The 12,791-nt window shown below is 43.9% G+C and overlaps 1 protein-coding gene across 4 annotated transcripts in view; it reads left to right on the top strand.

Annotated features, from left to right (window-relative positions):
* Positions 1-1,402: 1,402 nt before the first annotated feature.
* The window catches only part of CSNK1A1 (casein kinase 1 alpha 1), a 34,491-nt gene continuing 23,102 nt past the window's right edge, over positions 1,403-12,791 (top strand). For 3 of the 4 annotated variants that reach the window (XM_062003120.1, XM_010195650.2, XM_062003119.1), the window contains exons 1-2: positions 1,403-2,000; positions 2,823-2,929. In XM_062003120.1, the coding sequence (XP_061859104.1) occupies positions 1,878-2,000; positions 2,823-2,929 (230 nt within the window). In that variant the 5' untranslated portion in view covers positions 1,403-1,877. The remainder of the gene's footprint in view (positions 2,001-2,822; positions 2,930-12,791) is intronic. The other variant, XM_062003121.1, reaches the window with a different exon arrangement.

Genomic DNA, 12,791 nt, shown 5'->3' with positions numbered 1-12,791 from the left:
ATGGATGCAAGCCAGGACTTTTTTGCACTTGTGCAGATAGAAAATGTTTGTACCACAGTGTCTTTACCAAACTAGAAAGTGCCATGGTGAGTGCAATAAAGGCCTCTATCACCATGAGGATGCTGCTCTGTTAAGAGGGCTCCCCTACTTTTATATAAACAACTTCCTATTGATACAGCAGTGTCCTAACCTAGGCCTCTGAATCTCACTTTTGTCTAAAATATTTAGCTATTAAAAAAATGCACATGGCTTTGAGTGCACCAGACAAGCTGGAAAGCAGTTTCTCTGACTGTTCCCTATAAAAGCAGACACCCTGAGTAGGCTTTCCTTGTACATAGATGAGCTACATTACTGTAGGAGCTTTCTTTCTCCTGAAGATTGAATCACTTCCCAAATGTAGGCTTGCACAGCAGAAGACGCCGCTCTGACAGGGAGTGATGATGAGTCACCACCAGGAATTCACAGTTTTGTGTTCCTGCAAAGGAAAAACTCGGAGTGCTGAGCGAGAGGGCAACAGAGGAGATCTTGGTTTTGACAGACAGCAAGAAACAGTTGGGTCAAAGCAGTCTGAGGAAGGAGAGCAACCGAGCGTACAGGCCACGTGAAGGCAGGGGCCACAGGCAGAAGAGATGCAAGGTGTGTCTGCTCCTGATGTGTTCCTGATGTGTTCCTTGAGAGGCAGCCACAGCCTTCTCAGGCTCCTGGATGCTCACCTGGACTTAAGCCTTAGGGCAGGAAGGCCTTCAGCCCGCCCAGGATGGGCAGCGCTGTGAGCTGCAACCCCAGCAGGCCGAGGCTGAAGGTTGGAGGCATAAATCAGACGTGGCAGGCCGAGCACAGAAGGGTAATGAAGCAGATGCCGTATGTGTACGGGAGTGGAGAAGGTGCCACCGGCCCCAGCGCTCAGCCCTACAACCTGCCAGGCCGTGGATACCACGGGGCCTTGAGGCTGCTGGGGGACAGGACACAGGTCATCGTGGGTTCACGTCCACGCAGGCCCAGCCCACGAGCACGCGTTACCGTGGGTTTGGGGTCTGATAAGCACCTGGCAGCAGCTCCAGCAGCCCAGCTACAGCCCCACGTCACGGGGCGCGAGGCTGCGTCGGGCCGTGGCTCTGACCCGAGCCGCCCGCCGCCTGAGGGACGCTGTGGCGAGCGCGCCAAGCGAGCGGCCGCAGGGCTCAGCAGAGGCTGCGCGTCGCGGCGGCCCCTTTAAGAGGCGCGTGAGGGCACGTCCGCTCCCCCCGCGCGGTCCCGCGGCCCATCGGCTCAGGGGGGCGGGGCCCCGGCCACGCGCGGACGGCCCCGCCCCCGGCACCGCCCCGGCACCGGCACCGCCCCGCGCAGGCGCGCTCCCGGCAGGGGGCGGTGTGCCGGCGGCGCAGGCGCGTTGCGCGCCCCGCCCCGCTCCCAGCGCGCCGCGCGCGGTGAAGAAGCGGCGGCTGCAGGCTGAGGGCATTTTGTGTCCGCGGTAGCAGCGGCTGAGAGACAAGATGGCGGCGGCGGCCGAGTGAGGGACCGGCGGCGGCCGGGACCCGGCGGAGCCAGCGGGCTTCGCGTTTTCCCTTTCTCCCCCCCCCTCCCCTTCCCCTCCCCCTTCCCTGTCCTCGTAGCAACTCCGTGGTCGCCTCTCGGCTTTCCGGAGAGAGCCGAGCGCCGCCCGGCCGGGGAGCGGGACAGAGTCGCGGAGGGGGCCCCCGCCGGAGGGACCCGGCTGGAACTGAGCAGCGGGGACCAGCCTTCCTTGTTCGGCTCCCGCTCCCCTCCCCTCTTTTCCGTCCCCTAACCCCTTTCCCCTCCTCTGGGGGCGGCGGTAGAGCCCTCTTTCTTCCACCGAGCCTCCCAGCGCCGGGAGGACCCCTCAGCCGCCCCTCGCCATGGCGAGTAGCAGCGGCTCCAAGGCCGAGTTCATTGTCGGAGGCAAATACAAGCTGGTGCGGAAGATCGGGTCAGGCTCCTTCGGGGACATCTATTTGGCGATCAACATCACCAACGGGGAGGTAAGGGCGGCTCGCACTCCCTCGCCTCCTTGGGCCCGCACGTCGGGGGGAACCGGAGACAGCGGTAACCTCTCCGAGGCCGACTCGAAGCCTGCTTTTGTCCCTCTCGTCCTCGATGTCGCTGCCTGCGAGGCACCGAGAGGCCCCATCTCGCCGGGGTGGGGGAAGCCAGGGTCCGTTCCCCGGGATCGAGGGGCTCCTTCGGCACCGGGGGGGTGTCGCTGCCCCTTCCGCCGGCAGGGCAGAGCGGTCAGGCTCTCCCACACCCATCAGCCTCACGGCTCGCTTGCGAGTGCTGGCGAGAGGAGCTCGCCATTGTGGGAAAACATACTTTGTCTTTTATGAGTGGCCGAAGTCGCCCCTCTCCCGGCAACCATCTACCCCCCTCTCTCTCAGCTGGGGAACACTTTGTCTCGTTTTCATCAACAGTAATAGAAACAAAGAAGATCCCCCTGTTTCTTCAGCTCTTTTTCTTGGTGGTTTTTTTTTTTCCTTCCTCCCCCTCACGGTTCTGAGCTGTAAAGAAGAAACACCCACATATGTTCTTCCTGTCTTATATGGATCTGAAGACTTTACATCTCCAGCTCAGTTTCATGACCTGGGATGGATATTTGTCTACAAATCATCACAACGTGGATTTTATTTGAAGATGCAGCAAAGTGCAGGACGTTAAACACCGAGAGCTTAAAAAAGAAATGATACCTCAAAGCATTAGCAGCAGGGGTGTGTGGGGATATTGAAGTGCCGTGCTCCTCAAACCTCAGGGGCACGGCTATGCCTGGTGGACGTTCTACTCTGACTCCTTATTCCCTCTCACTGTAGGAAGTTGCTGTAAAGTTGGAGTCACAGAAGGCTAGACATCCCCAGCTGCTGTATGAAAGCAAACTATACAAGATTCTGCAGGGAGGAGTTGGCATCCCACATATACGGTAGGAGGCATTCATGTATGCCAGAACAGTGACTTTTCTTTAATATTAGTGTGAGGCAGGACAGCAGAATTAAAAAGATATTTATCTGGGACACGTAGGGCTTTTTCGGGGGGGGCGGGGGGGAAGTGAGCCGTTCTTAGCTCAACAGCTACTTCTGTATCTTCCCCACCGACTCGCTGTCTTTTCTTGTTCCTACATACTGTGCTTTGAAAGTGAGATCTTCAGCAGTTCCTGAGCCCAGACGTTCTCGTCACGATTAGAACAAAGTGTGGGACTGTTTTGGTGAGAGCCCGTGTTCTTGCTGGGGTTGGGAGTTTGGAGCTGGTACTGGAAATGGCTGCTTTCTTTTGTTGCTTTCTTTTTTTTTCTCTCTCTCTCTCTCTCTCTCTTTTTTTTTTTTGTTCCAACATGTCTTCCTCCTCCGCTCAGAAAATGGCGGATGGACGTGATTAACCCTCCCCCTTCTCGTGTTGGGACAAGGGACGTGCTCAGGCATGTATCTTTTCCTTTCATAGTTATGTGCTGCAAGGCTTGAGGCTGCAGAGAACCTCAACTGGGACTGAAATGGCAGCCCCTTTCTGTTACCCGCAACAGATGCGTCACTAGGATTTCCATGCACTTCATGTGCCAAGATAATTCCCTCCCAGTCATTTGTTAGGCAGCTTCCTTGTTCCATATTGCATCTGAAACTTAGGGTAGTGTTTAATAACTTCCTCATCTGGAAGAAAAATCACTGGTGCGGCAGGCTCTAGGAGGAGTTGTTTCTCTTGGGATTATGGAGGAGTTACACTGGGTTAGCTCCCAAGGACTGAATCTATACATTGGAATAGATGAAATGAAACTCCAGATTTCTCCAGGAAGACTTTGTATGAGAAGTTCATCCTTTTTTCTTTTTTTAACTTTGTTTTAAAAGTTAGCACTTGGTGCCTTTGCACTGTGGCATAAAGGAATCTTGTTCTTGAGCTGCAGAAGCTAGTTTAATTTAGACATTGTGTCAAATTGTGGATTTGATTTGATCTTTTAACCCTTGCCTGACTTTGATATAGGTGAACGTACAACAGTAGTGGCCGGTAGGGTCTGTTGTGAGGTCATAGTGATGATACGTTCTGAGTCATGTATTCATTTTAACAAAACCTAAGCCAAGTCTGCATTTCTCAGCTTGATAGCTTCACAAACACACACAGCTGGTTGTAGCCCTGAATGTAAGTTGGAGCTATGTAGCTGAGGAGACAGTGTTGTCTTGGCCATCTCTTCTCATTCACTGCAAACTTCGCAAGAATAGAATAAACACACCTGAATTAAACAGAATCCTTGCAGCTTAAACAGTTGCTTGTGCTAAAACAGATTTAGTCTTTGTTGTAGACTACAGTGTCTTTCAAATGAGTGCCCTTATTTCACAACTGAAAGAATAGAGATTGCATTTTGGAAAGCTATGGCACTATAGTGACATGCTAAAACAGGGATAACTGGGAAAACAGCCAAAGCAAGCAGCTATCAGGTGTTTCATCGCCCAACTGGAAAAGCAGGCATTCACGAACTAGTTTTTGGGAAAAGTACATTAATGTTTGCTATAACCAGGCCTGAGTTGCAAATATTTCCACTTTTGTACATAACAGAATTGAGCCTACTGTTTTAAGTTATTGGATTTGGTTAAAATGCCTCGTGAGAGGATTTTAATTAAAACTGAAGTACTGTAAGTAGTCTTGTATGTTGAGAAACTTGCTTCTAGCTTGAGTTACAGCAATCATCTTTCTTTCCTCTCTACTTGATGTCTGTGTATCTGACTTTGTTTTCTGTATAACAAGCGACTGTGGTTTAGAAGTCTTAGCACCACAGGGGAACTACAACCTTTAATGCACACTTCCACACACCCACCTCAAATAATACAAGATCCCAAGAGCCTGAATAAGAGTGGACAACCGAGGCAATACCCAGATTAATTCATAAACTCGTTGTACTACAGATGTGTGTGACCTGTTTGATATTGTCAGAGGTTTTTGTGGTGGTAATCGCTGTATATTTTTCTAGACAAGTGTATTTTGGAAAACTTTTGGCAATAGCTTTTTGTCTTCAGAAGCAGCATCAATTTTTCATCTATTGTATGTACCAGATAACAGCTTGACAGGTTCTTTGGCTAGATTTATGTTACTGTTTGTCTTGCTGTATGACATCTGGTGATGCTTAGAGAAATATAAACCAGTATTACTATCTTTATCTTCTTTGAGGGAGCCAAGCAGAGTACCTAGCACAGTTCTTGCTACAAACATGAAAACTTAGTGTTCAGTAGAAGTTGGAGCCCTGGTACTCTGAATGTAGGGGGGAGGACTTGACCTACCAAATGAAATGTGTCACTGAGATGCGTAGCAAAGATACACCTTTCAATAGGTGATTACCAAGAGTAAAACCAAGGTGAAGTTACTGTGTACATTGTTTCAGTCGTCTGAGTCTTTTTAAACTGTGGGAATGTATGGGTTTGTACTTAGGTCATTTTGCATTTGTAATTGGTAATAGAGGTTCTGCCATTGTTTCATAATGGTACCCTGTCAAGTCAGAATAAGCTGTTCTTGGCTCATTAGATTTGGGAGGATGAATGGAATTGAAGGAAAATCTTTCAATACATTTGTTAAAATACCTGTAGTGTGACATCTTTGAGCAACCACAGCACAAATGGAGCATTTGATAGAAAGTTAAGGAATCATTCTAAGCTTTTCCTGTTGCCATGCTACATGAGCTGCACTCAGCAGCGTTTTTATCTGTGCTACACATCTGGAAAACACGGGCACATAATCTTGCATTCCTCTTAAGAATGAAGGACTTGTTCTCTATTTTTCATCTGCTTAAGTAATGCAGTGGCTGAGATCGACTTACTAGAAGTTGGCATTATGTGGCTTTCCCTTACTAAAGTGGCTCTTTGACTCACAAAGCTGAAATAATAGGTGTGGTATGGATTGCTCATTCATTTTGGGCACTTGTTCTTAAAACTGAATTCTGCCCTTTAGATGTGATTGCAAACTTTAGTAATGATAAGGTAGCACATCCAGAGTGTCACTTAAGCTGATTCAAATGCATCACTTGGTTCTAGATAATCTTTCTGTCTGATTGCAAGAAAGCTAATGAGTGAAATATCAGTCTTCGAGTTTTAAGGTTTTTCATATTGCTTCTGCAAGGTCAACTGAGCCTTCACTTGCTGCAGAGTGTGAACAGGGGGCCTTGGTACTCCCACTGTGAGATAACATGTTTGCACATAAAATAGCAAAAATTGAGATTGGAATGTCTTCATTCTCTGAATATTTTAAACCCTTTTTGATTTGCAAATCTTTGACTTTGTTGCTTATTGCTGTTGCTTGGAAGAGTAGCAAAGTTTCTGAACTTGCCTCCAGAGATTCCCATAACCTTATATAAATACAGATTTTCAAGCTGTGGTTTGTCCTTGATATACAAATTTTGGTTAATTATTACCTTCATTTTTCACAAAAGGCTCTTGAACCGAGCTTAACATTCTAACAATCTGATCTGCCTTTAGGACACAATGCAAAGTCCACAGTATTCTGCTGGGCTTATTCTCATTGTTCTCAGCCATCAGCTGTCTTTCTCATTTTTCCTCTCTTTTTCAGTGGCAAAGCATTTTTAGCTGTAATCTTGTTAACTGGGCACTGATCCTATTAGTTTGGACTACTTGCCTTTATTCCCCAGTTCTTGGCCCTGGCTTGGAGGAATGCAACAGAGTGTTTGTGGTGGTTGTGTGTGGTGTTTTGTTCATGTGTAACTCTGATAAAGCACTCCTGACAAAAAAACAGTTGTTTGAATTGTCTAGCAGCCACTTTTGATTTTTGTCATGTATAATGTTTATCAACTAGTGTTTGTATTCTTTATGAACATTGCTTTCAGGTACTCATTCAGACATGTGCTTTGGATTTTTTGTGCACACAGAAGAGTGTGCTTCACATGTTTTTCCTGATGGTAGCATGGGATAACTTGTTTCATTATCATGTTTCAAATGGAAAACAGCTATGCAGGAACCAGCTGTGGCTGTTGGTGATGGACTGGAAGTGCTGCACTTAAAAGCAGGAAGAGAGCCTAGTGAATGTGAAACAGATACTACATGTATGCTTGTGTGGGCAAGGCTGAAGAGATACTGTACAGCATGTGATATTTAAAGTGATATTTAAGTTTAGCCATTTCAAAGTTTAAGAACCAAAACCTACTGATTGGAAGGGGGTGGGTTGTGACATTCTGAAACAGTAAATCCTTACATTTTTTAACTTCTTAATGCAGTAGGTTCTTGCAAAAATTTGATATTGAGAAGTTCAATATTGCAACCCATGTATCACTATATGACCTTCTAAATAGTGAAACATGTTTTAAAGTGTCTGGAGAGAAGAAAATCTACAAAAAACAGCTACAATTTTTATTCTTCTGGTTGCTTTCTGGATAATATATCAATAACAGACTGCCTGTATTCATTTTTTGCCAAGTAGGTTTGGTAACTTTAGGGTTGTTCTCAATGGATTTTACCTTGAGCACTTAAATTTTTGATCTCTTTAAGCAATGCTTAAAAATCTGTAAATACACTTCTCAAACACCTTCATTTTCAACAGTATTCCAAATAACTCCCTGCAGCATAAAAAAGAAACACTGCCCTCCTAATCCCTTGAAACATGCTGCCCCAAAACCAAACAAAACCCCCAAACTAGCAGTCAGATAAAGCCTGAAAAATTTTCCCTCTTTGTTTCATTAGTAAGATTGATACTTGGATCTAGGTCTGCAAGTAACGAGGAAGAAGGTTGTAGCAACAGAGCTTCCTATTAATTAACCTTTTATTACTTAAGGCTGCATACCAAAGGGCAGAACCACTCCAGTAGGTAAAAGGAAGCCTCCTGTTCTGGTAGGTCAAAGTAAAATGGAAAGCTAGGGGTTTTTGTACTAATACCTATATTTTTTCTACTGAGAGCACAAGTGTCTTCAAACAAGACGTATTTTCCCGTTTTATACCAATCTAAACTTCTTAGAAGTGTCTAAGGGAGACACACAGTTGAAAACAAATGAAGCTGTCCTCTTTTGAGTTTGTGGGTGTTTTCTTATTTCTCTTTGCCTTGGCTGAGTCTTTGCTAAAGCAGCTGCAAAAGTGTGCCACTTCCATTCATTCAGTGTCACTCTTGTTGGGAACAGGTGAGCGGCAGAGCTACTACTGAAACAGTCTTGTCCTCAGCAAAGTTTCTTGTACCCGCTGTGAGTTACTTTTTGCCTTCTCAACTGAACTGGACCTTCTGACTTTTATGGAGGAAGCTTAACTTAGGTTCTCCTCACATCCTACCAGGTGTTAACATACCTCGCAAAACAGCAATGTGGAAGTGGAGTGTAACATCAGGCAGATGAAATGACCTTACTGCTTAGGAGACGAGTGGCACTGGCATACTTCATGTATTCATATTTCTCTCATAACTGTACAAAAAATGTTACAGAACTTTATTTATAGAGTCTGTCTAACTTCATAGCATAGGGTGTTCATTGCTGTTTCTTTATTTAGTTCTTAGGTGGCCTAATTCATACTCACCATGGCAACTAATGTTAGATGACATCTGCTAAATATTCCACTTCAGTCATGCCATATTATGTTAAGTTCATTAGATTAGTCCTAAGCTGGCTAACACTTAAGAAGTGCCTTTCCAGCTTCAGGCGAGATAAGCTAGAAATACAAAATGTTTGTCAATTGAGACATGAATCTTATGATGACAGAGTACCTTTGTTATGTGTGATGCTTCAGTGTCTGCCAAGACTCAAATGAATATATCTTTCCAGGCAGAATATACTTCCCACGTTGTCTGAAACATTGTTATTTGTCAGCAGATGTCTGTCCTGAGAAGTCCTAGAACATGGGACCAGAAGGGACCGCTTTGGTTCCAAATAAAACACCTGTTTTGGACAACATGCCATTCTTTCTGTTAATCAGTCAGGTGCAATGTTAAAACTTTCTAGGCTAGCACAGCAAGGGCTCGTGATTCTGTTGTCAGAAAGAGCAAGAGTTTCTGAGCCTGAAGAGAAATGCTTGTACCCATTGTCAGTTGGCTATTTATTTCTTCCCTGATTTTTTTTTCTTAATAACTATCTCCCTCTCCCAGTCCTCTCATATCTGTAAAGAATAGTTGCATAACTCTATAGCTACCTTGCTGAGCTGTTTGAATTCATGATTACACAGGTCACCACCTTCCCATCTTTTTTGAAATGTCTGTTCTGACCCCATTCTGATTTGTAGTTCCTTTCCTGAATGTTGGTGGCAGAGTTTGCACATCAGTATGTTAATCATTGGTGCAGATTGCTTCACAGTTTGTGTGGAATATCTGTACTTTTACCGGTTAAAATTACTTCTTATTTTTCAGTGATGTCTGGTATTAGAGCTATATGATTATAGGGAGGGCTGTGTTTTCTCTTTAGTTGCATCAGCTGACTAATGCCTAATCCAGGGAGTTTTGTATAAATAACTTAGTGCTGGCAGAAATGGAACGCAGTTCCAGACCGTTCATCAGTTGGTTGTCATTTGGTTTGCTGTAGAATGTCTGAATCTTTTGTGTTCATGAGGCCTTCCAGACCTGCACGTTCACACTCATGTGCCTGCTGACTTGTCAAACTTACTAATAAGGAAGTCTCAGGTAATTCTAGCAGTAATTGCCTTCCAGCTTGTTTGTTTGTCCTATACTTTTTGTTTTAGTAGCATTTTTTATCCATCTTGGTTGTTCTGACAATCTCCATTTTTATCATGTGAACTCTTCCACTTGGTGTGTGAAAGTCCAAGCGCTGGAAAACTAATTGCATAGGACTAGACAGTAATCATAAGGTCACACACTATCAATTATGAAAGTGGCAAAAATGTCTGTAATGTCAAAGTTGTCCAAATCGACTTTTTAAAATGTGACTATAAAAGTTTCTGAAATACTAAAGGTTTGAGTTTAACTGTTCAATTCTTGTCACAAAAGCATTGTATTTCCTTGCAGGAGATACTTTTTTATCTCACAAAAGCATGACCTTCTGCAGTTCTGCTTGTAATTCCAGATTGCCACAGCCTCCACTGGATTAGTCGGTGATGGAATTGACAGAAGCTTTTAGTGGAGGATAGGTTACCCAGCAAGGCAGGTGTTGACTGAAGAGAGAGCTTTTATTAAGCTGGAACAAAGTAGTCTTGTTGTAGTTGCTTTGGTAGCAGGAATGGTTTCTTGTGACAATGAGCTGATGCCCTGTTTTTATATAAAATAATCTGTAGACAAAGTGGTGTGCCATGGTGGCAATGCCTTTCCTGCCGTCATGGTTTCAGAATGCATGGGATTTGGGGTGTCTTACCAGCAAATAACACTTGTGCACTTACTCAGTAATTCAGTTCACCTTGGTCTGAATTTGAGATTTTTTTCCTGTAAGTCTTCAGAGTCCTTTTATTCAGCATGTGACCAGCTCACAAAAGTTCAATAATTGTGCTGGTTTTGTTAACATGTTGGAATTACAAGTGCCAATGCAATGGATGAAACTGCTGGTTATCTGCTAAAATTGTCTAAGTGGCATGGTAGTCCAAAACTGGGCCTGTAATTTCATGGCCTGTGTCTAAATTGTATTAACTCTTCACACCTCTCTTTGCTCACTAACCCACCTCAATGTGACCCTTTCAAGGGAAGATAACACTAGATGTGAAGAGAATATTATAATAACCAAGTGAAATGTTTTCTCAATTAAAAGAAGCAAAAAACAAAACCACAACGCAAGTTATTAACAAACATTTTCTCAAACATTTCTTTTGTCACTAGCATTACTTACAAAATATGCAGTTTCAGAAATAGATATCATACAATTTTTCAAAGGTGCAGCTCTGAGAACAGAAGAGGATTTCTGTTTGGGTAGACCTGGCTATGGTATTTGCTAGTACATGCTAGGTGTGCAGCACTATCCACTTGCTTGTCTCAAGGTTCATCAAGGGAGTTAGAAAAACCACTCCACATGAGTTGAAGTAAACATTCATTTGTCATGTGATCTGGCATCACACCTGCTTTACACCGTTTGGAAACGGAACCCTTTCAGACCACTGTGTGATGTGACTTATTTATTCAGCATGGAGCTACAAGTACTGAAATTCAAGGTGTTACGAAATTTCGGCCCTGTGCATGTACTGGGGCAATACATGAGACTGTTAAACCACATGATTTGGAAACTTGTTGACGTGGTGAATTTTGGTCTTTCAAATTAGACAAGCCACTGAAGGCAAATTAAGGTCACTGTTCAATCTTTAACCATGCTTTGATGGAAAGCTTCATAAAGCATATTTACTGTAGTTGAAGTGATCTGTAGTAATTTGATCTGCAGCTTTAAACAGATCAGGTGAGGTAGAGTGATGAAGCATTTTCATGCATGCGTGAGCTTGGGCACGCCTTACAGCTTGAATATGGACCTAGGCTTCTTAACAGCTTAACAGTGTTATGCTGCTGACTCAAAGATAAGTCTTAGCTCTTCATTAAGTCCTTCTCATGATTTGTGTCTTCAATAAGATCATCTATGGCAGTTCTTCAGGAAAACTGACAATCTGTATTTTTGTGTGGTGTTTCGGCATAAATAGATATAAATGGACCTGTGCTATAGAATCGAAGTTCTCTAATTAGAAAATAGTCCTAATGGGGCACTGTGCAAATGCATCAGAGAAGTAATGAGTCTTGCTAGTCTAGCAGTTCAGCTTTTCTGTTTGAAATTTTCTTTGTATTCTATGCAGTCATTACCCACCCAAAGTGGGTGTCAAGTAGTCAACTCTCTTGCTCCTACTTTCCACTCTCTTCCAAAACTCTCCCTGCTTAAAATGTTTTGCTTCCTCAACTTTACCATGGAAGAAAATACTTCCAGGTATGCTTAAACAAAATGAGTCCATGGAGCTCTAACAGACATGTGGAATGCTTGTGTTCTAGGTTTCTGGTGTCATGTAATAGTTGCCATGGACTGTCTATGGATCATTCCTTCATAGTAATAGTTTACTCCAGGTTTTATTGATTACGCCCTTTTAACTTCTGAAGATTTGTCTTTGAGAGACTAGCTTTTATTTTAGAATTGTGCTCAGTTTGTTGTCATGCTGCTTTGCACTTCAGTCCAATCATGTTAAAATTTGTATGTCAAAGTGCTCTGAATTTCTGCTTATCCAAAATGTGTGCTTATATGCCATCTTACATTGATTATGCAAATAGAGGAGTGGGGAGTACTTGCCAAGCTCTTCTGTATCGTAATATCCAAGGTTTCCTAAGAAGAAGCCAAGATTTCTAACATTTTTACTCAGAGCTGCCAGTAGTAGCAGCTACTAGACTTGGAGTGGACATGATGTAGCCTTACTTCTTAATCCCATTTTCCCTGGAAATGCTCCAAGGGAAATGAAAACTTACTTGCAGTGTTAGCAAAGTAAATAGAACCCAAGTTACTCCCAGTACTTTAGCAGAAGTTTCAGTTACCAGTAACGAAATGAATAGATGTGTCAGTCTTCTGTGAGGAATAACCACGAAAATGAAATGTTAAGAGGTCCCCTCTTCTTTCATCTTTCCACCACTGCAAAATGGGCAGGAGATTAACATTTTATTGTGCATATGTAGAAGTAGGCCAATGAAGGTTGTGCAATCAGCCTGAATTACTGCACTTCCTAAGCAGAGATATTCCTATAGAGGAATCAAGTGCTTTTTAAAGTACAGTTCTCAGGGTAGGCTTGCTTTTCATCAGCTTCACTTTTTCTGTGATGGTGTGACTAAGTTGTTTTAACTCAGCTGAAGACTGATCTTTGATCCTTTTCTCTCATACTGCAGTCTCTTGGGCACTGAAGCATTACAGTACCAAACAATCACACTCAGCATCTGAACTG

This window comes from Colius striatus, chromosome 9, assembly GCF_028858725.1.
Source record: "Colius striatus isolate bColStr4 chromosome 9, bColStr4.1.hap1, whole genome shotgun sequence".
Lineage (NCBI taxonomy): Eukaryota > Metazoa > Chordata > Aves > Coliiformes > Coliidae > Colius > Colius striatus.
The sequence above is the reverse complement of the archived record's forward strand: the minus strand, read 5'-3'. Positions and strand labels throughout refer to the sequence as shown.